Genomic DNA, 27,826 nt, shown 5'->3' with positions numbered 1-27,826 from the left:
ACGCACGCATGGACGAATACATGTATATTATTATTACTAGTAAATAGAGAGGTGTAATTAGATGCGATCTGTACCTGTGATTAGCGGCTCTGAGCAAATTTCTTGTTGTTTCCACCTCTACTGTTTGTATTCTTTCTATTTCTTCGTTCAAAGAATTGCAAGAATCGAATTTTAGGGCACCAATTTTGTGATTAGTTTTGGTAATTTATCATGAGCTGAGAAATAGGGATCTTCAGCTTCATCAAGTATTGGTTTTTTCGCCTCTGAATTTATTGTATGGCAAATGCATCCGGGCTGTTCACTCCTACGGAACCTAATGTGCGGCGTAGGTTTTCTCCGGGCGTCGGCATTTGTCGGAAATCTGGGATTTGCGTATCGTCCGACGTCGTTTACAGGAGAAGTGTGTGTTGCAGAGCTACCGGTGGCGTGGAGAAGCTTTCCCCATCTGAATCTAGAGCGCTAAGGTCACTTTTGAACTTGATTTGGTATTCGATTGTTTTGTTTCTGTGTTTTGGTGCTGCTGGCTTCAATGCACTCCAAGTGTTCGACGTTTGGCTTCTGTGAAGAATTTTAGGGAAACTTTGATTGTGAGAAGAATGGGGCACTGGTTTAGTTTAGTTGGTATTTCGAATTGTGGATAATTTGATTTATGGTGGAACTGATTTGTTTCTATGATATAACATGAATGTTTTCAGTATTAGGGAAAGGAGTTGCAAAATTCATCGAAAAGTAGGAAGAAACTATAGCTTTAGTTGTGATCACCTTGTGTTTAGAACTACTTTGATTCTCTTGAAATCACATTTTGGTTTAAGTTATCTGTTTTCGAAATTTTAGTTTTAACTTTTTCCGTTGGTTTCTGAGGTTCAAAGAGTATAATTTTCTACTGGCTGGAGAAAGGAAGAACAATGTCACTCTTACCGTTTATTCTTGAATACGGAAAAAAGATGTCAAGAGGAACAATTATGGGACCGAACTTATTGTGATAAGCACGCTTTATATGTTGGTTTTGTTGGTTGTATTCAATTGTCCGTAAGGGCTAATGTGTTATCATTGCATGATGTTATTTAATATTTACAGATATATTTGGTTTTTGCCAATTTGTGTTTTAAATAATATTAATATCTTTTGTGATGTTATTATGTACATTTCTTTGACTACATGACTACAGAATAGAAGTAGTGCTTCCGACAGTTTTCTCACGGCAAACTTAAATTTGTGTAGACTTATCAGCAGAGGCTGCAAATTAGTTGGATGCGGCTCTGCGGTACCGAGTTTTCAGATATCCAATGACGATCTCTCGAAAATTGTTGATACTAATGATGAATGGATATCTGTTCGAACTGGGATTCGTAATCGAAGAATACTCTCTGGTAAGTTTTTCCTTTTGTCAATGCTCATATCTTAGTTGTGTCTTAATAGAAATACTCTAAACTTGATAAGTTGCCTAATTGCCTAATTTTATATCTTGTGGGTGATGTTTATTATTAATTTTTCATTAACATTTTGTAGAAAAATAAGAGGAAAAATATTCTTTCATTCCTAGAAAGCAAAGTATATATATATATATACATATAGGTATCATAACAAACTTAATTTAACTAAGTCATATATATATATGTATAGATATGAATCATATTTAACTAAGATATACATATGAATCTAATAACCTTATACAAATATGATTAAATAATAACTAACAAATTTAAATAATATTAATTAAGATATTTATTTAAAATATATTTCAACACACTCAAGTTGGTGATGTAAAAGCCAACTTGAGTTTGACAAAAGAGACCGGAGGTGGATTTTATATATGGACGGATTTTATTTCTTTGTCATGTTGGGGTGCTTAATTCCTAAGAAATCTGGATTTTGACCAAATTAAAATTTCCTTTGTCGCGGGAACGCACCGGCGATCCTCTGTCGCAATGGCGGTAACTTTAATAAATTAAAGTTTTGGCAAAATTATGAGTTTTAATGGCCACGATCCTATGTCGCGGCACTAGGATTTCTAATGACGGTATCCTCAGTCGCGGTGACACCGGTGATCTTCTATCACTGTGGTGGCACTAAATCCTAAGAAATTAAACTAAGCAAAAACTTCGGATAGGTAATTGAATACCAAATCAAAAACTTGATAAAGAAAACTGGAAGCAACTTGACACATACGTTGAAAATATCTCAATATGTTATCGCCATAAAATTCTAGCAATTTGGACACCAAACACATTTGCACATGCTTCCAAAGCCGGCGACAATGAAATTGTTGACCGATACAGGTAACTCACACTTCATTTCTGGAGATGATATTTGGTGGCAAGTGTATCTCATCATAGGAATATAGTGGTGGTATGTGAGATAAGAATAAGTACAGTCTCCGGGTACATTTGAAGTTATGGTATATACCCGGAGAAAATGTGAATTAGTAGACTGTGTAGAAGAAAAATAGACTCTAGGAGAAAAATTATTATTTCATTCCTAGATTAAAAAAAAAAAAAAAAAACCAAAAAAGGAAAAGGAAGTGTACATGTATATATAGGTGTTTAGATATATAGGTAATTAGGTATAGATATGAATCACATCTATCTAAGATATAGATATGAATCTAATAACTTAACCTAGATATAATTAAATAATAACTAACAAATCTAAATAATATTAATTAAAATATCAATTTAAAATATATTTCTAACATATTTTAATCCCATAACATTTTAGTATTGATGAATGGATCAATTGCTAGTTATAAACCCATAGTTTTCATCAAAACTAACAAAAATATATTGAGGGTGTTCGGGAACAGCTTTTTGAAGAATTGAACAGCTTTTAGCTGTTTGACCAGTCAAAAAGCTAATTTAGGTGTTCGGTAAATTAGCTAAATTTTTTGACCCAAAAAGCTAATTTTTGAAAAGTTCATCTACTCAGCGTTTCGAAAGAGTTTTTCATTTTAATTTTGGTTATTCCTTATTTACCCTTAAAACTTAATTATTTATTTTATACATATAAATATATTTTTATAGCAATATTTATTAATTATTTTTAATATATTTAATTTATTAAATTATATTTTTATTTTTGTAAATTTAAAATAATTACTATTGTTAATTATTACATATAAATTATTTTATTTTTAAAATATATAAATTTTTAAAACTAAATCAAATAGAAAAAACAAAGGTTATTAATTTATTTATATAAACGTTAAAACAATAATTAATATAATAAAAAAAATATAGGAAAGATTTATTATTCTATATTTTACATAATTTTAATAAAAAATTATTATTTTTTGTAAAATTAATTTTCTCAAATCTAAATAATAAAAATAAAAATAAATATTTTATAATATTTTTATAATTTTCAATAATTAATAACAGAAACTCTCTTAAATTTCAAACCAAAATAAACAAAATTAAATATTTTAAAAAATAATGTATCAATTTCCTTAATAGTCATTTTATGTATAAACACCTAATTGTCAAACAATTGTTTTACCAAACACTTTAATACAAACCACTAATTGAATCAGTCAAACCAGTTAAGTGAATCAGGTAACAGTGAATCAGGTAACAGCTAAAAGCTATCAGGTAATTGTCAAACGCACCCATTGTATAAAGGCCATCTAAATGTCTCATACTACTACTTATCACTCTCAATTGCGCAGGAACTTCCATTACTAAATTTCTTACAAGTAGGCATTTTGTTGCAACCATCTTTATGTGTGTGACTAAAGATTGAAATTTTCTATATAATATAATGGGTACTAATAGAAACATACACTTCCTTTGGAGTAGAAAGTGCAATTTTACGAGCTAATATTAAGGCTGTTTTTTAGGCCTGATTTACTGAATTGATGCAGACAATGCAAGTCTGAATTTAGGGTTATTATTATAGATGGTAATGTTAAGTGTAGGCTTTTTAGGGTAATTAACCCTAATGGGCTTAGGAGTTTGGGCCCAATTGTTATTAACTCTAAACCTGGTCTATAAATACATATTTATTGTACTTGTAAAGTATGTCGCCTCATATGAAAAGCTTCTTGGTTGCTCCAGTGGACGTAGGTCGATAACTCCGAACCCCAAGTAATCCTTTGTGTTCTACTTTTTTGTTTGTGTATATGAGAATTGTTCTACTTTTTTGTTTGTGTATGTGAGAATTAATCCTGACAAGTGGTATCAAAGCATACCGCAAATTGTAGAATTAGTATTTGCATGATTAAATCATGTCTGGGGACAGAAAGACCAAGATTGATAAGTTCAACCGAAAATATTTCGGTTGTTGGAAGGTGCTTTGCCAGAAGGATCTGGATTTGCCTTTGACCAGAAGAATACCTGAGAAGATGTGAGAAGATGAGCTACAATGAATGGACAATCCTTAAAAAAAACCCTGTCAGTTATCGGATCTACGCTAGCAAAAAAACATTGGACTCAACATTCTGAAAGAGACTACCCGCATATAGGTTGATGAAGACATTGGCAAACATGTACGGGAAGCCATCTGCTTCCAACAAGGTCTTTCTGATAAAACAATTGGTGAAATCAAGAATGAAAGAAGGTATGTCTGTTACTTCGCATATAAACGAATTCAATACTATAATATCCCGATTGTTGTCGGTAAATATTAAGTTTGATGATGAAGTTGATGCATCATTCATTCATTTTCACTATCGGAGCAAAAGACAAAATACAAGTAGGATCAATTCTGCCTTTAGGCATCATATCAGTAGAATTAGGAATAGCACTAGGAAGGATTATTAGGTGTGGTTTCTCTACCTTGAAAAGTTGCATTTGCTATATGTTGGGTAATTGCAGCAAGGATTTGATTTTCAATGCATTTCCAAATGCCTCCAACTTTGTATCAAAAGTGTACCTAGAAAGTAAAGACACATTTTTATTATCTACAAATACGACTATATCTTTTATCATGACAGTTTCGTTGGCAAAGACTTGCAGTTGCAACTTTCTGTATGCGTTGTTGCATTGCAGCAGAGACAGAGAGACATTGAATTCAGAGGGTCTGCCAATAAGGAGGTATCATCATATGCTTATCTAATGCGGAAATAAAAACAGCAAGAGTAAAATGAGACGAAATAAGATATGCTTTGATTTATGTGGTGGTGTTTAGCTTGTGTGTTGTTGAAATTGCTTCTTTGTTTTACATAATCCACGTCTTTTTTTTAATAAAAATAAATTACTTGATGACGTGCATTTGTGTAATATATACAGGGTTGATTTTGTGTGGGTGTGGCACAAATTATACTAAGAAGATATTACGGCACAAGAGAATTGAGTGAAATAAACTGTAGATAGTTGTGAAGATTCATAAGATATATAGACAGAGCTTATGTGAAGTTCTCATCTGATCTTTACATGTCTACAAAATATTGTGTTATTAACATTTATAGAAAAATTAAATATATATATATATATATATATGGAATCTTGGTTTCAATCCTGTGTAAAAAAAAAACTCTGGTGTGTTTACTCTAGCTAAGGAGGAAGACTGATGCTTTCTTGTTTTGAAGATTCTAGTCAGATATTTGAAGATAAAGCATATTTCATTTCATAATTCACATTAGGAGATACGTACGTATTTAGGACGATTTTTGAAGTTGTTCTTGACAATCTATTACTTTAATAGGAAGCTAAAGCCACTGCAAACTTTCAAGCTTGCCCAAATTGAAAAGTTGCATCAGGATCAGGAGCGAGATGAATTTCAAAAAATTGTTTTGGGTAATCAATTAGGTTTAATATCCCTTTTCTTTTCTTTTGAAGCTGCCAATTTTGATTTTTTTTTTTTTTTTTTTTTTCGACGGACCTGCATTGATTAACAGCAAGATAGAACTCAACAGATACATGAAATGAAGAAAAAGGAAAAGGAAAAGAATTTCGTGAAGCAAATTGCAAGTGATATATATTTCTTCCAGCTTACTAAAAACTTGTTCAAAGAATGCATGGGTAGATGAAGCACAAGCCTGTCATGCCATTGTTGCAGGAACGCCTTAATCAAGTGTTAAATGAGAAGAAGAAAAAGAAGGAATCCATGAATTTACTTATGATCAAACTATAGATTCTTTCATGCTTTGTAAATTCTTTCTACGCGACTAAAGTGTCGAGATTAAAATGTGACAATAGAAAGAAGGTTAGCAACGTGGAACTTGGAATGGAAAGAATTCTGGTCGACAATGACTTCTTTCTATAAGAAGACTGTAAGTCATGCCCTTGAGTTGTTAACTCCTGTTTATTTAGCTGCCATCAATTTCTCCTGACATTGCTTCTTGTAGGTTGATCCTTATTAAGCCAAAAATCAAATGTTGATTTGAGGGCATTGCTACGTTCAATGCGGGTGCCTACGCAAACACTAGATATTAACGTTATACTACTTTTACCTTTTAGAGATTGGATTTTTCTAGAGCTATTAAACAAACGGAGTAAGCTTGAGTATCTATTGCTCGAACTCAACTCAAACATGTTATCTATACAAACACGAATCTGCTCATTTAAGATTCGAGCTAAAATTGTGGCTCGAGTTCGGCTGGCTACACTCAATTTCAAGCTTGAGCTTGATTCGAATTTCATGCATATTATAAATAATTTTTATTAGATAAATTAAATAAATATAATTTTATTTATAATTTACTATAATAAAATATTCCAATTTCAGTAATAAATATAAGATTTGACATAAAAAAATTATGTATATATTATATTAATATATAAAATAATACAAATATATCATTACTAACAAGCTTAATCGAGCTATCCGCAAGTCGAGCTCAAACTCGGCTCGTTTACAAAAATAATAATTCTTGAGCTCAAGTTCCACTTATTTATCTTTGTAAGCTAGTCGAATTGAGCTATTAACAAGCCAATTCAAGCTTGGCTCGCAAGCTACTCGGTTCGTTTAATAGCTTTAGGTTTTTCCCTTCTAATATTGTCTTGCTTGCTTGACATATATGATATATCTCACACCCCAACATAGATGTCATTTTATGTTTCCTAAATTTTAAGAAATTACAGCTAGAATCAAACACTTTAAGATTGTTGTGTTCTTTTATTAAGTAAATACTTATACCAACTTCTTGTGATGAATTTAGTACCAACTATGTTTTTTTTTTTTTTTTTCATCGAAACCAATTCCATTTTCTTTGTTTTTGAATGAGATGGTTCCTATACAATCAATTTTTTTTTCAATTACATTGTTACGTTGACATGAGTATGAAGCACTATTCATTCAATTATAGTACTACTTGGGAATAAATCTTGCTAACAGGTCAGGCAGATATGCGTGAGTTCTTAAATGCTCCGAATGTAAGCCACCTTGTGCTGCCTGCCAGTGACTGACCAGATTCAGACCCATCACAGTCGCGACGGTATGTATATTTGATAGGAGTCGGCTATTGGGGAAAAAAGCATTATACGTATGTATAATAAGACATTGTTATGATAATTTTAAATAACTCCGATTCTAATGGAGACTAGAAATTAATACTGTTGGGGATTCCCATTTTTGGATAAATAAATGATGGTTGCATTTTTCTAACGGCTCGAACTTTTAGGTGAGACGGTCATTTAGCATCCGACATAATATTAGAGCCTAGGTTAGGTAAGACTAATAATAATAATAATAAATATATATATTACTCATTCTGTTATCAAAAAGAAATATTACCAGGTCTAATCGATAGCACGTATGAGAGAGCGAAAACGAGAATAATTTATGTTTTATTATGCGAATCCTTCCGGGTACTCAACGAAATCCGACACTGGCACACCACACCACACCCACTAGACTTCTTCGCAGCGGTCGACCCTCTTCTTCAACGAGGTCTCTGGTCTTCTTTTTATTTTTCATTTATGTGCTCCTTAATCAAGAATTTTTATTTATATATATATATATATATATATAACTAACTCTTACTAATATTTATCATGAACTTGAAATCCTTTTTAGTATATATATTCTTAATGACACCTTTTTCTTTTTTAAATTGATATTTGTATATGGATCATAATATGAATTCATTTTAAAATTAAATTATAGTATAAATATATATTGAACATTTTCATAGTAAATGAGTTGAGTTTAAAATAAATTAGTATGTATAATAACGCTTATTGGTAAAGAAAAACAATAATTTATAGGGTAAATTGATTTTTTTAGTCCGGTAATTGGACCTTTATCATTTTAGTCAATTAACTGGAGTCTGTCTTAAAATAGTCCTGTAAGCGAAAATCTTTTTCAATTTAATCCCCAATGCCTATGTGGCATCTACGTGGCACACTGACGGACTCGTGTCGGCCAGATCAGGGCCATGTGGCTGACACGTGTCCGCCACGTGGATTATTGTTATTTTTAATTTTTTTAAACATAAAAAATTACAATTATAAATATTAAAATTAAATTAAAAATTAAAAATTAAAAATAAAATAAAATTATCAATATGTCCGTCAAGTCAGCATTATGTGACTTTTAATAATTTATATATTAGTATATTTTTTGATAATACTTTTTATATTTTATATTTTATTTTTAATATAACAAATATAAATTATTATGCGCTGATGTGACAGATATGTGAATAATTTTTATTTTTTTAATTTTAATTTTTATATTTATTTTTTTAATTTTTTTATATTTTATATTTTTATATATTTTATATATTTAATTTTAATTTTATTTATTTTTATTAAAAAATAAAATTTTTTAAAAAAGTTATCCACGTGGCGAACACGTGGCGCTGATCTTTCTGACACGTGTCCGCCAAGCTGCCACGCAGATGCCATCTAGGCATTGATGACTAAATTGAGAATTTTTCACTTACGGGACTATCTTAAGACAGCCTTCAGTTACGAGACTAAAATGATAAAAGGATTCAGTTACAGACAAAAAAAAAAAAAATAGTTTACCCTAATTTATATATACATATTTGGATGAGATATTATTACAAATTGTTAAGAGTAAATAAAACGTGACTTCATAAGTTTTTAAAACACACGTGGACTATACATGTCCAGGCCAAACTTGTCAGCTTTTGAAAAATGACTTAAAAGCCACAAAATAGCTATAGTTTTCAAGTTAATATTCGCATTCGTCTTTGCAGAAGGTGGTAAGCGGGGATCCGAAAATGGGTGATGAGAACAGTCTCGTGCACACTGGCGATTCGAATTCCAGCATGGTTTTTTGCTAATTTTCACCCACTGATTTGATGTAAATCCACATCCCAAACAAGCATAAATAAAACCTAAATCCTCAACAAAAATCCGAGTTTTTTTAATGTAAAGAACATATTGATTATGGCGATGATGTTTGTTGGCACCATGGTTGATTCTATTGTCATGATTCGTCATGCGGAATCGGAGGTAGGCATCCGTGACGACGAAGATACAGAAGAAATCATCCTTCTAACAATGTTTTCTTGGGAAAGAATTTTGGGGGAAGAAAAAAAAAAGAGAATAACTCTGTCGATTGTGCCTTTACTTCACCCGGCCAAGTCGAAGACGCTCTAAAAAAATTCACAAGTGAAAAATAGCAAAAAAAAAAAGAAAGCATTCACTATTTTGTTCTTATATTTATAGTCTTTTTTTTCTCACTTCACAAAATCAACCTCGATACAGGGACATAAGGCGTTGAAAGTTTTCCCACCGTGTTTGCTCTGAGATCTTGTTTTGGAGGATGTTTGGAATTTTAAAATTTTTGAGAAATAATTATTATAAATTGTTTTGAACTTGGGATATATATATATACATATATATTTAAGCAAAATCATTATTTAACGTAAAGAACTAGACAAATAGTACACCATATCTCCACAATCACGTACCAATCATGTTGACCAAGAAGCTAGCAATACTCTCCTGAAGCCATAACACATACAACATAATCTCTCAGCCCAGTACTGTAAACTCACAACTTATGACACCCACCTACAGATCGACTAACGCCTATTTAAAATCCTCCCCGAATCCCGATCCTATCATGAGATATCAATCAGGCCGAAACTCCGAACTCAACACAACTAAAGAACCTGCCAATTTCCCTCCCCCACACCCCAAACTGGAAATGCATATCCGAAACAAAATTCAATCTAGACTTTCAAAGTAAAAATTCTCTCAATCACAACCAAGTAAAAACTCTCTTAATCACAACCAATTGACTAAATTTGAGTCCTCTTTAGACCCTCACTTAGCTAAACCATCCGTCAGACTATTTGATTCTCTATAGATGTGTACAATTTCAAAACCATTACAGTGCGACATAAATGCAAATATTACCTAAAACTTCTTGTCTAGTCTCTACAGGAATTGGGCACTCCTATTTAACCATGCCACGGCCGTCGAAGAATCACTCTCTAAGATCACTCTCGGAAGCGGAAAACCTACTTCTTTGAGCACATATCTGACAGCCTCCAATTCCGCCTCCACCGACAATGACTCCCCAATATAGTTTGACATTATCATATAATCAACCCTGCCTCACTGCTCCAATACTTGCCTCTCTAAGGTTTTTCCTTGCAGATCCATCCATATTGATATTCCAATAGCCCCTTCGCGGAGGCATCCAAGATATATTTCCATATTTTTCCACCATTTTTTCCTTTCGGACGCATTGGAGTTGATCCAAATTTTCATCAAAAAGCACCGAACTATTATCTGTCCCTGGATGGAAAGTGTTATACCATTTTCACATGACCCATTTAACCCATTCGAGCAAATCAGTTTTCGAAGAATATTTACCTTGGAAAACCAATTCATTCTTTGATCTCTATAACGTCTAGATAGTCGCAAAGCACAATAGGTCCCAAATCATCGCACTAGACGTCTTCTACTGTAATGTCTTCCATTCTTTTAACAACCTATTTAGATCTTTTAGGAGACACCACGACACTCCGAACCAGCTTGACACCTCCCGCCATACATGGAATGTGAATTTGCAAAGCTGTGGTCGACTCTTCATTCTCAAGACCACACATTAAGCATTCAACTCCTCCCACCAACGTCAATCCTCTTATAATTAGCTCTTTGCTAACCGGGATCCCTATATTAAGAATTCCCCATATCAAGAATTTCGCCTTAGGAAGGGCTAAGTTTTTCCAAATAAGACCAACCTCAGAAACCTACTCAAGGTCTTCTTGAATCGCACGAATGCCTATCTTCATCGTGAAGATTCCGTTTGATACCCCTGTCCAAACACCCTATCCTCAACCGTCTCCTTCAGCCATACAAAATTAATTAAAGTCCAAAATGTCTCTAATATGCTTGCTTTCTAATTAAAGACCCCCTACGGAGGGGGATATCCCAAATTCAAATTCATTCCCTCCAACTCCAAAACGATAACACCCTACCCTCCTTAAGCACTGCAAGGGAGAAAATACACGAGAATTGGGATTTGAGATTTTCAATACTCACCCATATATCCTCCCAAAATCTTGTCTTAACCTCGTTCCCAACAACAATCTGCAATTTTGAACCACCCACCAACCGTTGCTCAAAGAACAACCAGGATCTTCCTATATGGTTCTAAATCAAACCTTCCACTTCCCCCGGTATTGGAATCAACAATCCTCTATTCACCCCCCGAATCTGCAACGGCCCTTCCATTAATTTTTTTTCATATTTGATTCTCCTCTTGAAACTTCCATTTCCATTTGTATAACATAGTTTCATTAGTCCGTAAAACACTTCCATATCCTAGCCCCTTCAAGGCCTTTGGACATTTTACCAGTCTCTACCCAATCATTCTCAACTTATTTTTCTCATCATTATCTCTCCAAAAAAAAACCTTATTTTCATCCCTTCAATAAGCGCTGCCACACCTTTTAGGATCCGAAAAAGCAAAAAAAATAGTTAAGCATCGCATTTTCCACCGCTTGGATAAGAAATGTCCTTCATGCCTATGAAAACAATCTTCCTTTCATACTACTAAAAGCCTTTTACAACTTGTCCAATAGTGGCCTCCACAAATTCGTTGAGAAGTACCTTCCACAGATCCGCACCCTCAAATACTGACAAGGCCACTGTCCAACCATACATCCAAGTTTCTCCTATCTCCCACTCAGCTCTTCTGTAGTAACATTAACCCCCTATATTACTTTTTGTAAAATTGACCCGAAGACATCTACATATCCGAAAAATCTTCAAAATTCTTCTAAACACCATAATATGCTCGATATCTACTTCCACAAACAAAATTGAATTATCCACATACTTAATATGGCTAACTACACCCCTTGCTCCTCAACTTTAATTCCTCTCAATAACTCCAGTTCAATAGCTCTATTTATCAGGACATTTAGAATCTTCGCCATTATCACAAACAAATATGGAGATAAGAAATCCCCTTGTCGTAACCACTTTTAATTCGAAAAAAAAAAAAAAAATCCGTCGAGATCGATTAATTAATACTACAGTAAACGCTAATCTAATGCATTTCATGATTCAAGCCTTCCATTTTTCACCAAAATTCATCGAATTTTCTAATGCTATCCAAGACACATAATCATATGCCTTAGCGATATCAAGTTTAATAATGAAGGCATGTATCATTGTTTTTCTCATCTAAAAATGCATTTTGAAGCCACTAAAATAACAAATCCAGAATAAATGTTTACTTGTAAGATTATATTTTGTGGTTTTAGTTTAAAATAGTAAAATTTTAAATTGAAATAGTTGTTTGATATGATATAAATATATAATGATGTGATATTTTGAATGTAAAATTATATTTTAGTGTAATAAAATAAATAAAAATGAGTATTTGATTTGATGTTTTTGGAAGAAAAAGAAATTTTGAATAGTAAAGCTAGGGATAAAATCTCACAAGTAAACACTTTGTATGATCAATGATATAAAAACATCGGTTAATTCTCCTAAAATCCCTATTTCGCAAATTATTTTCTTGGTCAATCCCTATTCATATATTTGTTCCTTGTAACTCCCTATTTATTGCTCACAATTCCTCATTTATAATTTTACACATTTTCACCTATAAACTTTCAATTTTGCCTTCAAAATAATATTTTATTTATAATTCTATATACTTAATGTAACCCAGAACTCTTGATTTATGTAAACAATTATCAATTTTATTATTTCTTTTTCGCAAAATGACGACGAACGATATAGAATATTCGAAGTACATGTTCATTAACTTATTAATACTTTATTCAATCAAAGATTAATATTCTTTATAAATATTTTGTATTAAAATTTAATAGTTGTGAACATTTAAATATATATATATACATGTTATTTATTTGTAAGTATTTATATCTAAAATTAATCTACTTATTGTTTAACAGTATTTGCAAAATTGAGTAACACATGCATTGATAATTTCTATAGTGAAGAGTAATAAATTAAAAAGAATAGAGAGTAAAGGAGAAAAATTTAGTATATAAAAAGTAAATAGAAAATTAAATTTAGAATTAGAAAGTTTAATGTAAGTTATCCTAAAACATATTAAAAATATAGGTTAAACAGAGATTTTAAGAGTCTTTTCACTTTTATAAATTTGAGAATAATAAAAAATAAAATACGCTCGTATAATTTTTTAAAAAATATATAATTAATAAATAATACAATAATGAAGTTTCTAAAAATATGCATTTAGCTCGTATAATTTTTTAAAAAATATATAATTAATAAATAATACAATAATGAAGTTTCTAAAAATATGCATTTAAACCGTTGGAAAGTAAATGGATAGAGTCTGTTGTCGGAAAAGACAATGCAAAACACTTCTCCATATTATTTTATTTTTATTTCTTCTTTTTTTTTTTATCAATTATTTAGACAAGATCTCAATTTGCTTGGATATATTCATTGGCTATAATTATTTAGCACGTCGAATTAATTGTCAGCTATGCAATTAAATTCAGTGATTATTAAGAGTATTATTATCATTGTGATGAATCAATCCGACGCCCTTACTATTAATATTAATATTAATAATAATAATATTATTATTATCTTTAATGACGTGAGAATCTTCCGTTGCTATCGGAAAGTATGCACTGGATAAATCTCCGACCGAACCTAATACCCTGCAAACCAGGCCCGATGGGAAAGTCACACTAGGCGAACCATGTGTATCACAGTGGCATGTGACATGAAGGTAATATTATTATTATTGTTGGGTGTATTGGTGAAAGAGGAAGAAAGAGAAAGATGGAAAGACATTATCCAACATAGGGTTGGCAAAAATTGATTTGATCTGATAACCCGACCTGAACTTTACTCGAAATAATTGGGTTTGAGTCAATGTCAAACCCGTTTAACTCATTTAATTAAATGAGTCAGGTTTATGTCCAAATTTTCAACCTGAAAATAACTCGTTTAACCTGTTTAATTAATATTATTTTAAATTTAAATATATTTTTTAAAATTTTACCAATTCAATTCAAATATTCATTGCTAACTTTATAAAAATGAAATAAAATAAAATAAAATAAAATTTAAGTTAAAATTTTACAAAATTAAGATTAAACAAATGATTGTGTGGTGTATTATTATATTGTGTTTATTAATTTGACTCTTGGAATCGGTTTTAATGATATGAATAAATAGTTTTTACTTTAATATGTATATATATAATATGCATTTGAAAATTTTGTTAGTAGAAATTGAAATTTTAAATTAAAATTTAAAAATGTTAGACTTAAAAAGGTTATACAGGTCAGATTAATGTTGCATATATTAACCCGTTTAATTAAATGGGTCAAATTCAGGTCAAATATTTTCTAACCCGTTTATAGCCGATCGAACCCGAACCTGAATCCGATCTGACTTGATTCATTTGTCAGCCCGAATCCCACATAGATTGAAATTTTCTTGTGATTTTCTGTTTCAAAAATTTTCTTTTCGTGTCTACACAAGGCTTAGATTGAATTTCAATTTGATATTCGATTTCAGAACTTCGGATCAGTCTACACAAGGCTTACATTGGATTTCAATTTGATATTCAATTTCAGAACTTCGGATCAGTAATTTCGGATTTATGTGATCCCATACTGAGTGACAATTATTATCCATAAATTAATAATGGTGGGTTGAGAATAAAATAAAATATTAGAAAAAGATAATGCATTATGGAAGTGGGGATGAAATGCCAAATAAACAAAGGTGGGTCACTTTGCTTTGTTTCTTTGATATATAGTGTATGTCTCTCTAATATATATATTTATACACATATACGCTGTGTTTCTTTTGATGAGTTTAGAAAAAAATTAATTTAAATTTAATATAAAAATAATATTTGATATAATATTTGGTGAAATAAAAAAATATATTCTCTTAAAAAAATAAAAAATTCAAATAATAAAATTTAAGAAAACTGTGACAAAAAACAGACCCACATTCACTACATTTATTGTGCAGAGTGACCCAACGCCCAATCATTTTAATGCCTTCATTTTATTTTATTTTTTACTGTACTAATAATAATAATAATAATAATAATAATAATATAGAAAAATCATTCACACCAACTAATCGTATTCATAGCCTCTCGGCTCTAAAAGAAAAAACAAATCACATCATTATTGATGATAAGTAATTAAGCATAATATTAAATTTTGTATTTTCTTGTGAAACGTGCGTGTTTGTTTGGAAGCTTTTACAAACATGTTTACTATTCACACACATTAAAAAAATTCAAAAAAAAAAAAAAAAATACTGTTTTTCGTCCACTTAAATTTATCAATTTTTTTTTTTTACTTTTGTATGTCCTAATAATTTGTGTTTTTTTTGAAAAAATATATAATTATACATTTTAATCATATTTAAAATTTAAATTTAAATTTTTTTATTTAAATTAAATTATTTAATCATTTTAGTTTTAATTTATAATTATTTTTATTAAATTATAATTATTTTTACTAATATTCTTCTTTTACTTATTAATTATGCAATACTTAGAGGTTTGTGTTTGAACTAAATGAGACATATTAGTTTGGATGGAGGGAGCAGTTTTTTTTTTTTTTTTTTTTTTTTTTTTTTTTTCAATTGTTTGCAATTTTCAAAATAACAGTTCCATTTTAAAAAATAATTATATCACTTTAAAATTATTATTATTTTTTTTAAGGGTAAATTATATAACACCCTTTTGTATTTTAATCAAAATGCACAAAACACCTTATATTTTATTTATTGCGTGAAACCCCCTTGCGTTAATGTAAACTTTGCACAAAATACCTTACTTGTCCAAAACTAATATTTGGTTCTAAATAAAGACCTAAACTATGCAAATTTTATAAAGAGAAAAACGCAAAATATTTTAAATTATTTTTTTGAATAAAATAAGTAAATATCTGATTTTTATAAAAATTGTAAAAAAAATTATTGATCAATTATTTATTTATTTATTTTTAAAAAAAAAATATTTAAAATATTTTTTTTTTATTTGTATAAAACTTACATAATTTAGGTATTTATTTAGAACCAAATATCAATTTTGTTTCATGCAAACTTTACATTAACACAAGGGAGTTTCACGCAATAAATAAAATATAGAGTGTTTTGTGTATTTTTACTAAAAACACAAAGAGGTGTTATATAATTTATTTTTTTAATTATTATACAAATATTATTATTTTTTATATAAATATACTCGTAAGGACATTTTAATCTTTTAAGATACATTACATACTTATTTTTAATATAATATCATTAGTCTTTAAATCCAGTATTGAATTCCAATGAAAGTATTGTTACGAGATAATATTAAGTGTTTATACTTGTAAGATTTTGGTTTTGAATTTGGATTTTGAATATTAAATTGGATTAAAATAATTGTTTGATATGATATAAATATATATTGATGTGTCGTTTTGAATGTAAATTTTAATTTTAGTATTTCATCTATCTCAATGCAATAGTCTTATTTACCTTTTGTTTCTATCATAAAATAATAATTTTATTTTCACAAATAATCATATCACCATAAAATTATCTATATTTTTTCATTATTATTACATAATTGTCACTATTTTTACGCTAATACACTCACAATGACAAAAAAAATTATTTACTTATATTTTTACCAACTATAATATAATATTAATATTCCAATCCAACTAAGACTATATTTTTGTGATGCATAATATAATAAATAAAAATTAAGTATTTGATTTGATATATTTTTTTTTAAAAAAAATTAAATAGTAAAATAAAAAATCAAATGACACGAGTAAACAAACTCATTATATTTTACGGGTTGGGATCATCGGTCTAAATTTATACAGTTTAATCGGTTCACCCAATCAAAATTTAACGCGTGTGTATTTATCTGTTTATACTTTTTTTATTTTGTTAAAAATTACAATCTAATTAATTTACCAAATATTTGCACAATAGTATCTATATTTTCCGTCCCAATTCTTCCATTCAATTTTCTTTCTGTGTTCTGCAAATCGATTTTACCTTCAAACCCTAATCCTTCTCTATTTTGCGTTCTCCAAATTGACTTTACCTTCCGACTCAGTCATTCCGCCGCCAAGAGAACTACAACAGATAATTTTTTTTATATTTTGTTTTTGTTTCCACTTTGTCGTTTTTTCTTCCCACTCTAAGGTTTTTTTTGTTCATCTTTTTATTTTTATTATTCTGTATCTATACACACAACACAATTATTTAATTTAATTTGCATACAATCTCTTCGGATGGATAGAAAAAATCAATAATAATTTTTAAAAATTGTGAAATATTTTAGCAATCTTTTTCAAAATTATTAGTGATTATTTTTCTATCCCATATGAAGAGATTTTATGCAAATTAAATTAAATAATTGTGTTGTATTAAGGTGTATAGATACAGTATAATAAAAATAAAAAGATACAAAAAAAACAAAAAAAAACCCTAGAGTGGGAAGACCGGGAAGAAAAAACAAGAAAAATGGAAAAAAAAAACAAAATATAAAAAAAAAAAAATTGATTTGAAGGACACATAATAGAGAAGGATTGGGGTCTCATGGTAAAATCGATTTGCAGAATACAGAAAAATGAATGAAAGAATTGAGAAGGAAATGACAGGGACTATTGTGCAAATATTTGGTAAATTAATTAGATTTTGATTTTTAACAAAATAAAAAGATATAAACAAATAAATACATATGCGTTTAATTTTGATTGAGTGAACCGGTTAAACTGGATAAATTTAGACCGATGATCCCAACCCATATTTTACTCCATATTGATTTCGAAATAAATTTGGGTTGTGTTTGTTTGGGCATTTGGATTTTGAGTTGGGATTTAAATAGTAAAATTTTTGAATTTGAATAGTTGTATGATGTGATATAAATAGGTGTTGATGTGATATTTTAAATGTAAAATTGATTTTTAGTATAATATAAAAATATAAAAATAAATATTTAATTTGATATTTTTGAAAAAAAAAATTGGATGAATAATGAATTGAAAATCCAATCCCTCGAACAAACACACCCTTGCTAAATTTATGGCGAGAGATGAGCGTATATATGGTGATAATGGGAAATGATAGGGTGGTGGTGGGTGCAGGGCACAGAGGAAGATGATTGGTGGATTAAGGAGGTGGGCCCCACCGTTGAAAAGGGTCAAAAAGGGCTTTGTACATTCAGCCGCTTTCCTTTCACTGCTGAATTAAGCCTATTATTCTAATTATTATTAATTACTAAATAATTTATACAGATATATATATATTTTTTCTGTTCAGTTCTTACTTTTTCTCTGAACTCTCTCTCTCATCTAAACTCAACTCAACTGCCCCCTTCTTCTTCCTGTCTCTCACACCACAGTGACAATCTCCCTCTGATTCCTTCTCTCTCAAGAGATACACACAGGCAGGCCAGGCAAAGCTTTACGCGATATATACTATACGTATACATATATTATATATATGTGTCTTTATGTATATGTATATGCTCGAATTTGTGTATGTATGTATGTATGTATATGCAAAAAAAATGGTGCTTTGGGCGCTGAAGTGCCCACGTTGAGGACCCCTCTCTTCCTGGATTCTTTCACCACTTCTTGGTAATTGTACTTCTCTCTCCCCCCCCCCCCCCCCCCCCCCCCCCCCTCTCTCTATTCTGGTCCTTCTGCTTCTGCGTTTTCCTTTTTGCCTGTATCTATCTCTCTTTGCGTGTGTTTGTGGGTGAGTTTTTGTAGCTGAGCTGTGGTTTTCAGCGAAGAAGGGGACGATTCGGTGGTAATGTGAGGTTTGGACTTTGGCGGCTGAAGACGAAGCTTAGAGAGATGGATGTTTCGGCTTTGGAGGGTAAGGATTTGTTCATTTCTTCCTATTTATTCGCGTTTGCCTCTTTTTTTTTTTTTTTTTTTCGTTTCTGCATTTCGCTAGGTTTTTATTCTAATTTTTGCTTGGCTGTTATTGTTTATGGTGTTGATTGAAGTGATTTCGTGTTCGATCTGTTTGGTATTTCGATTGCTGGATTGAATTTGATTTAATTGTAGTTTTGGGGGCTATCTCGTTGTCGATGAAATCGATGCTTTCGGGAACACGCATCTCTCTCTCACTCCCCTCTCTATCTCTCTCACACACACACACACACATACACATACACACTCACATCAATTTTTTTTATTCATAATGTCAGATGGAGATAATGAATTTAGTATTTATGAATTACCTACTCTTGCGGCATTTCTTGCTCCCTAAATAAATTTCAGAGGAAGAACTGATCTGTCATGAATAAGCCAATGAACAGCCCTGCTGTATCTATCTGTATATATATATATATACATACTTTTGTGATTCTTTTTTCTTCAAATGTGCAACTTGGTTTGCAATATGCATGGATCGAGGAATGATTTTGTGTTTCTCACAAGGCAAACTTTGAACACATTTGCTGAAATACTGTCTTGATCCTTTGCGGCTTTCATCTATTCATGAAGTCAATGTTTGAAGTTTTTGGTACTTTCAAATAGTTACAAGTCTTTGGATGACACCTTTTGTTCGATTGCCGAATCCATCTTGTTTGACTGTTTCTGCATTATTCATTTGGGGGTGTCAAATTGTGTCCTTCTCGAATCTTTGTCTGGTTTTATGTTACCATTAAGGTTATTGGGGGATCTCGAAGAACTATCACGATCAAGAGTGTTTCATGTGTATAGGTGTGCGGATCTTTGTATTTTCGGGTAGACAAAGAATAAACTTTTGCAACTTGGTTGCAGTGTTATTCATGTTGTTTTTCTTGTATCGACTTTTATTCTTCCCTGAATTTTGTTCTCCTCTCTTTTTTTATGTGGTTAAGCCTTCATTGCATATCAACTGTACGACTTATTCGACTTACACTCAAGGGGACAAACCCTTTTTAATTTCCATCATTTGGCCTAACAATTAACCAAACTATATGAAATGAAGTGTTGTGAAATTCAGGAAAGAACAAGAGTGTCATTTTTTGTGTGTTTTCTTCCCGAATGCCTGAAATAGTAATGATTTTTCGTATAAGAGTATTCGCTGTAGTATTGTGACGGCTGTTGTCTCTTTTCGATCCAGCTGTGGTATACGATCCTTCCAAGTGCATTAAGTTGAGTATGGAGCAAAAGAGAGAACTGGTGTATGAGGTGTCGAAGTGGCCAGATTGTGCGATGGAAATGCTGCAGGTATGGAGTCGCCAGGAGATATTACAGATCCTCTGTGCAGAGCTCGGCAAGGAGAGGAAATATACAGGATTGACAAAGTCTAAAATAATCGAACAGCTTCTGAAACTCGTATGCGAAAGGAAATCACAGGAGTTAGGAGCTGCTGCAGCATGTGCTTCTCTTTCTCAAGCTCAACCATCGTTAGAAAGTGGCGAAAGGACTCCCAAAAGGCAAAGGAAATCCGATGCTGGAACTGTTACTTCTGATTTCTATTCAGGCAATACTTTGTGTTGCAAAAATTCAGCTTGCAAGGCAAAAATGAATGGCGACGATCCATTTTGCAAGCGGTGTTCCTGCTGCATATGTCGCCAGTATGACGACAACAAGGATCCGAGCCTTTGGTTAACATGTAGCTCAGATCCTCCATTTCTTGGCATCTCGTGTGGCACATCGTGCCACCTTGAATGTGCGCTGAGGCATGAATATTCTGGCATCTCGCAGGATAGGTTGGATAAGGGACTTGATGGGAGCTTCTGTTGTGTATCTTGTGGAAAGGTTAACGATTTGCTCAGGTAAGTCATCAATTCTTGTTTCCTTTTTCGTCGACTTTCTGCTATAGTTGCACAACTTGGAATGCTGCAGTATGAACTTGGACTTGCTTTGGAAGTCGGAACGTATAAATAAATGCATAGACTGCAAATGTACTTCTGTGCTGTTCATTGATCCATCTTTCCTTGTGTTTTTCGGCTCAAAATATTAGCGGCAGTAATGTAGATGAAATTGATGCAGCAATTGGAGAAAGCAAATAATGGTGGCAAGGGACACGAGAAGGGTTGACATATTGTGCTATAGGCTCTCCTTAAGCCAAAAAATTCTTTCTGGCACCAAACACTACAAGAATTTATATGCAATCATCGATGAAGCTGTGAAAATGCTCGAAGAAGAGGTCGGCCATCTGACGGGTTTACCGGTAAAAAAGGCTCGAGGGATTGTCAACAGACTCTCATCAGGCTTGGAAATTCAGAGGCTTTGCGCCTCTGCCGTGGAAGCTCTCGATGCAATGCTCGCTAACCGAGTCTCCGATATGCCTTCTGGTGCGTGCTCTCTTTCTTCTCCTTTGTCTTTGTCTTTGCATTTGGTGTTTTATTTTATTACAAGTGTGCTATGTTAGCATATATTGTGTGCCGAGATCAATTATAGTATGTACTGAGTAGACTGCATTTGTGTGAGTGTGGTTACTTGATTCCAAACCGTCTGGTGTTTTATCTTCTTACTTATACTAGGAAATTTTGATGGTTTGTGGTCTAGATTGGAATACACTTGCCTCGAATCTCGTCAGGTTCGAAGGGGTTAAGGATACATCCCTTTCAGTGATTGTGAATTTCAAGGATTCAAGAAACATTGGCAGTTACACGGTATGGCATCGAAGAGCTGATGACATTGGGTATCCTTGCGAGCCTACCTGTAGATTGTTGAAGCCGAATGCGGAATTTATACTTTCTGGGTTGACTCCTGCGACACCGTATTATCTGAAAGCCATTGCCCAGTATGCGGACAGAGACATGGGATTCTGCGAATTCCAGTTCTGTACGGAAAGCTCTCAAGATGAGGTTCAAAATACACACTTGGAAGAAGAGAGAAGCCGAAGCCAAAGCCTAAACCTAAGCCTGGCTGCCACAAACTGCAGCAGCCTCTCGAATCCATCATCCGTTGAAGATGAGACCAACAACGTTGTTGTTATTCCCAGCAATGCTGATAAACCTGCCACTCCGAATGAGAAGAACACTAGTACTACTTGTGCTGTGATTTGTTTGCTGGACGGAGAATCGAGCATGGAGAAGAAGAGAGAGGAAACGAGCACTGATGACGGGTCGAATACGAGCACGGATAATAATGGATCTAATACGCCTCTCAGGGCTGGCTTGCCGATCACTCCCTGTCTCAAGGATGACACAGGGAGGAGCAACTGGGCTAAATTTGGTGGCGCGGTGGAGATGGGAATGGTAACGAAAAGGAGTGCGGGGGAGAAAAAAGAGTGCGGTGGGATGGGGGACAAGGATTTCGAGTACTATGTGAAGGTGATTCGATGGCTGGAGTGCGAGGGGCATATAGAGACGGCATTCAGGCAGAAGTTCTTGACGTGGTACGGGTTGAGGGCGAACGCTCAGGAGGTACGCATAGTGAAAGTATTCGTCGATACGTTTATTCAAGATCCGGAGTCGCTTGCAGGGCAGCTGCTGGATAGTTTCTCCGACGCCGTGGCCAACAAGAGGTGCTCCACCGTGGCTGCCGGATTCTGCACCAAGCTGTGGCATTGACATGACATTGAAGAGTAGGAACTGAGTGAGTGAGTGAGTGAGATCAATTTAAATTTGATGAGAAATACTATTCTTCTTCTTCTTGGGAGTTTAGGAATGAATTTCTATTTGTCACAATTGTGCATTATTATTATGATTTGGGATCATTATGGTTACTTTTTGGGGTTTACTACTATTTACATTTTATTATGTTGGGGGAAGTTCATCTTCTTAATTTGACGGCGGTTGTTGATATGTTTTGACGGAATTTAATGATCGAAAAACAAACAGAAAACTTAAAGAAAATACAAATTTATGTGATTCATAAAAATCGAGTTGGCTATGTCCATTGATAGAAATGGGGTACATATTTTATTGGAGGATTTGAGCCGCATCAGAATGGGAATACATGCCTCTGTTTATAGCATAAGCTTGTACTAATAATATTTATACATCTAAATATATAATATCTAATATTCAAATCATATCTTTAAGATCGCGACAGCTACGGTGTTGAACTACCGGCAGACAGCACAAGGTGTTACTAACGGCAGCACACCGTGCGTTCATATAATACAAATACAGCGCACGAACTAACAACACATGCTATACCCTTATACGGCACAATCAATACTTGATTTCAGCACACCAGATACTGTTATACAACACAATTGATTATAAACACAAATACAACACATAAACCAACAACACATTCTATAATCTTATACAACAGAAATACTAATTGATTTCAACACTTGTATATATTACGGGCGGTGCTGATTTTTTTCAATTCAGCACCCTAATTGTTTCTCTCTAAATATAATATCTAATCTCTAAATCACATCCTTAGATTAAAAGCATATCAACCTGATATAAAAAACACTATGCCGACCGATTTATCCAGATCAAGATTCCATTAAGCACCAATAAAACATGCTTCATGAAATAAAAAGAGGTGTGTTTTTTTTTTTTTTTTTGAATCGATGCTATTTGGCAAAATTATCATAAGAGTATGTCATATGATTTTTTATTTTTATATTGTATTTGTATTATATTGATATAAATAATATGATATTTGAATTTTTTTTATCTGTATTTTTGAACTATGTTATTTCCTCAAATCAACACCAACCGTCTTTACTTACTTTGGATTGCATTACAATTCAAATATTTTTTTAACAAATCACACCTCTAAATAAACAAAGCTTAGAATTGTTAAGCACAACAAAATGAAACATCGTTCATTCGCCTAATGAATGAATAATCTTAATTAGCGGTAGATAGATAGGCCTCATTTTCAATGCCCATTCTCTATCGATAGTGACAAAAGATTATTTTTTTCAACCAAATTCATAATATGTTTGGATTAATTTTTAAAAACTACCTTTGGCCTCTGCCTAGCTTTTTCATAAAGAAACTAGCTACTTTTGCAACTCCAAAATACACTTTTTTTTTTTTTTTCAAAAGCACAACAATTTCAATTTCAGGTGGAAATTGGTCCCAATAGACTAGGCTTTGTTCATAACACTATTTTTTAACTTAGCAATTTTCCAAAAATAATAATATTCAATACAAAACACCTTTTATAAAAGTCCAAAATAAAATAAAAATTCAAATATTCATTATAAAAAATCAAAATATTCAACTTAAAATTATAGATTTTATATTTTTGACACAATTCCTTATATTACACACTAAAAATCATTTCATCTAAAAATGTTTGGTGGACGTCAAATGTCCGACCCAATTTGTATAATAATAATTATTAAAATATCAAAAATAAAAAATACTCCATCTGTCACAGTTAAAGTGTTCACGTTACCCTAGTCACTAGAATTTAGGTAAATTTATAATTAGTAATTAAATAATTAAGAAGCATATTAGTAAAAATAATTATAGATTAAAATTAAAATAAATAAATAATTTAATTAAGATTAATAATATTATAAATTATAAAATTTTAAATGTGATTAAAATGTATAATTATATTTCCACATAAGGAAATAAAAAATTACTTGGGACATAAGAAAATAAAAAATAAATAAATAAATACTTTATGCGGAATGAAGGGAGTATAACAATTATTTTCATTTATATAGCCTATACTATAATTAAAGCTTAAAATATAAATATTGATGAAAAATAAATGAAATAATTCTAAAGTATTGGATGAGTGAATAACAAAGGGTTTTGTTTGTTTTGTAAAATAGTTTGAATGAATATTGTTTTTATGTAAAGTATAAAAAATTGTATAGATAATATAAAAATAATAAGTATATATAATATATTAATTTTTTTGAAAAAATATATTGGTTTATTTTTTATTTTTTCAAAAAACTCTTTCCTATTACTTTCATTAATAAAATTTGTATATATACATACATATATATGATGATGCCTAACAATCCGAAAAAAGATGTCTATATATATATATCCACATATACATATATATATATATGTTGATGCCTAACAACTCCGATAAAAATGTACAACGCATCTGACACACAACAAAATGTTGTTATGGTCTTTTGCTCCTAGAGTTATCGAATTCAAATGAATGCCAATGTGGAATCTTTGCATGTGATTCTTTCACTGAGGTGCATGTCGGTACCATGAAGCTAATTCCTGACAACCCCATCAAAATGTTCTCGGTATTTGGATGAATATTTTGGACGACAGATTATGAAAGACCGATTCAGAGAGTCTTTTCTTGAGAATGCCTACAAGTTGGGACTTTGTCGGTATGTACTCAATTTCAAACAACTTAGTTTGTATCCTTTTCGTGAACAAAATGAATGTCCAAATCATAGTGTGTTGGGTTTTTGTTGATTTGGATTGTATTTTTATTATTGCACAAAAGTTGTAGTACTCCTATGCAAGTCCTCCAGATCATCATTTCAAAAATTATTGTGGACATCAAGTTTTTCCAAGTGCCAATTGAAATGAGCTGCAAGAGAAAAAAAAAAAAAGACAAAGAATTGTAATCAAAATCCTTGCGTTGATTGTAGCCTTTAACAAAAAATCGGGCCTTGTATCGTTCTAAGCTCCCGTTGGCTCTCATTTTAGTCTTACAAGCCCACTTGTATCTAATAGAAGTAAAACAAAGAGAAATAGGAAAAACTAACTATTTGTTATTCTCCATTAAGGCCATTCTTTTGTCGGTCATAGTTTGTCTCTATTATTCCCGCCCCAGCACTTCCACTTCGGACTTCAGTTCAGGACAAGGAAATGAAGCAATAGAGATGAGAAGAGAGGATATTGGAGAGTCAAGAATAAAATCAGAAAGGCGAGACTGGACACCGTGAGTGCGGTAAGACCAATGAACCACTGAAGGAAACAAAAGATGAGTTAAAGTGGGAGGAGACGCATCACGATGGTGAGAGTCGTGAGAGGAAAAAATGAAAGGAGATTATGAAGAAAGTATGACAAAAGGATGTGATGTAGAGGGAGACTGATAAGATGGTCAGGAGATGGAGGAGAGGGAACAGACTGGTCGAAGAAGGTCGTATATGGTGTTATATCAAGGGATGGAAAAATGTAGTGGAGGGTGAAAGAGAAGGACAAGGAATGCATGGAATGTAAGGTTGATAGGAGGGCGGTGGGTTCTATGTCATGCATGGAAAGTTAGCAGGATTATTTGGTGTGCATGGAAAGGAATAAGGAGTTGTGGTGCCTTTGAATATGTGATAGGGATAAATATTTTTGTGGAAAGTAACATCAATGGAATTAAATATGGTATGTATATCAAGGATATAAATATAATACCCTTTAGTCCCAACAAGATACCTGAGAAAAGATACAATAATGTGCTCAAAGAGCAAATATGTGACAATTTGTAGTATGGGTGGAGGCATACACAAGACATCCAAAAATGCGAAAGTGATGGTAGAAGAGTGGTTTGCTATAAAGAAGTTGGTAAGGGGGATATTATACTGCAGGATGCGGCTGGAAAAGGGGTTTATGAGGTAAGTTGTTGTCAGGGTGGCGTCTCCCAAATAATGATTAGGAAAGGTTAGCTTGGAAGAGCAAAGTGCGAGCAATAGTGAGTAGGTGGCCATATTCTCTCTCAAAAATACTTTTTTTTTTTGTGGTGTTTCAACACATGAGCGGTGATGAAGGATCCCTATCTCATTAAATAATGTTATTAAATTGTACTCAACACCATTATCATATCGAAGTATATGAGATTTGATTATGAAAGAACTAGGGTTATGATTCATTGAATAAAATGGGTCAAATCTTGATATATTGTAAATGATCATATATATATTATCGGAAAGATCAAGGTTTTTAATATATTAATAAATAAATAGAATGTTTACATAATACGCTGGGCATACCCGGGGAATCAAAAGTGAGTAAATGATCATATATTGATTTAATGAACAGATGTTGTAGTAGACCCAAAATCTTTTTATCAAATATATGTTTATACTCTTTTGTACTGGTGATTTTATAGATCAAACTTAGATATTTTAAGTCATAAAATCACATCAAAAGAGATACAAACAGATAAATCTAGAAAAGTGGAAAAGCAGTAATGGCTTGCTTGCGCGAGAAAAAATAGCAAAAGATTGTAAAGTAAAAATGAGCAGTAAAGTGAGCGGAGCGATGGATTCTGGTTGGTAAGTGTAAAGAAGATGATGGTGAGAGAAGCGGAAGAACTGTGTGTGAGCAGTATACATATAATGAGGAATGGGATGAGTAATGGATGTGAGTAAGAATACACTGGTGAGCGGTAATATATCTTATGGTATGATGAAATGAAGATGCTTATATATTACATGTGCATTCCTAAATGACTAGAAATTTTTTTTGGATGAAATGAACTAATAAAGATGATGAAATAACATAACAAATATGTATAATATGAATATGACATAAGTAACATGGGTGATTATACTTGCTCATTTAGATCAAATTCTTTACTCTATTGGTACTTGACCTTAAG

The 27,826-nt window shown here is 32.0% G+C and overlaps 2 protein-coding genes across 12 annotated transcripts; both read left to right on the top strand.

Annotated features, from left to right (window-relative positions):
• The first annotated feature begins 7 nt into the window (after positions 1-7).
• Positions 8-6,387, top strand: LOC127264119 (3-oxoacyl-[acyl-carrier-protein] synthase 3 A, chloroplastic-like). Of its 10 annotated transcripts, none has more exons than XR_007841621.1 (6): positions 8-464; positions 1,222-1,370; positions 4,182-4,554; positions 4,953-5,030; positions 5,641-5,732; positions 5,834-6,386. XR_007841621.1 is itself a non-coding variant. In XM_051293510.1 (5 exons), exons 1-5 carry the CDS (start codon positions 277-279, stop codon positions 5,857-5,859), a joined length of 537 nt encoding a protein of 178 aa, XP_051149467.1. In that variant the 5' UTR covers positions 8-276; the 3' UTR covers positions 5,860-6,386. The 10 variants fall into 10 exon arrangements, 3 of the variants coding, with proteins under 3 accessions (XP_051149467.1, XP_051149466.1, XP_051149468.1); XR_007841620.1 differs by having other exon boundaries at positions 4,945-5,030; XR_007841619.1 differs by having other exon boundaries at positions 4,286-4,554; positions 4,931-5,030; positions 5,834-6,384.
• A 12,313-nt stretch (positions 6,388-18,700) lies between these two features.
• On the top strand, positions 18,701-23,088 carry LOC127263838 (VIN3-like protein 2). 2 transcript variants are annotated; one of them, XM_051293086.1, is made up of 5 exons: positions 18,701-19,009; positions 19,163-19,253; positions 20,493-21,150; positions 21,368-21,672; positions 21,887-23,088. In XM_051293086.1, the coding sequence occupies exons 2-5, from the start codon at positions 19,232-19,234 to the stop codon at positions 22,894-22,896; spliced, it is 1,995 nt and encodes a 664-aa protein (XP_051149043.1). In that variant the 5' UTR covers positions 18,701-19,009; positions 19,163-19,231; the 3' UTR covers positions 22,897-23,088. The 2 variants fall into 2 exon arrangements, with proteins under 2 accessions (XP_051149043.1, XP_051149042.1); XM_051293085.1 differs by having other exon boundaries at positions 19,145-19,253.
• Positions 23,089-27,826: the final 4,738 nt, after the last annotated feature.

This window comes from Andrographis paniculata, unplaced genomic scaffold (genome assembly GCF_009805555.1).
Source record: "Andrographis paniculata isolate CXL003 unplaced genomic scaffold, ASM980555v1 Contig69END, whole genome shotgun sequence".
Lineage (NCBI taxonomy): Eukaryota > Viridiplantae > Streptophyta > Magnoliopsida > Lamiales > Acanthaceae > Andrographis > Andrographis paniculata.
This window is presented reverse-complemented; position numbering and strand designations above follow the sequence as displayed.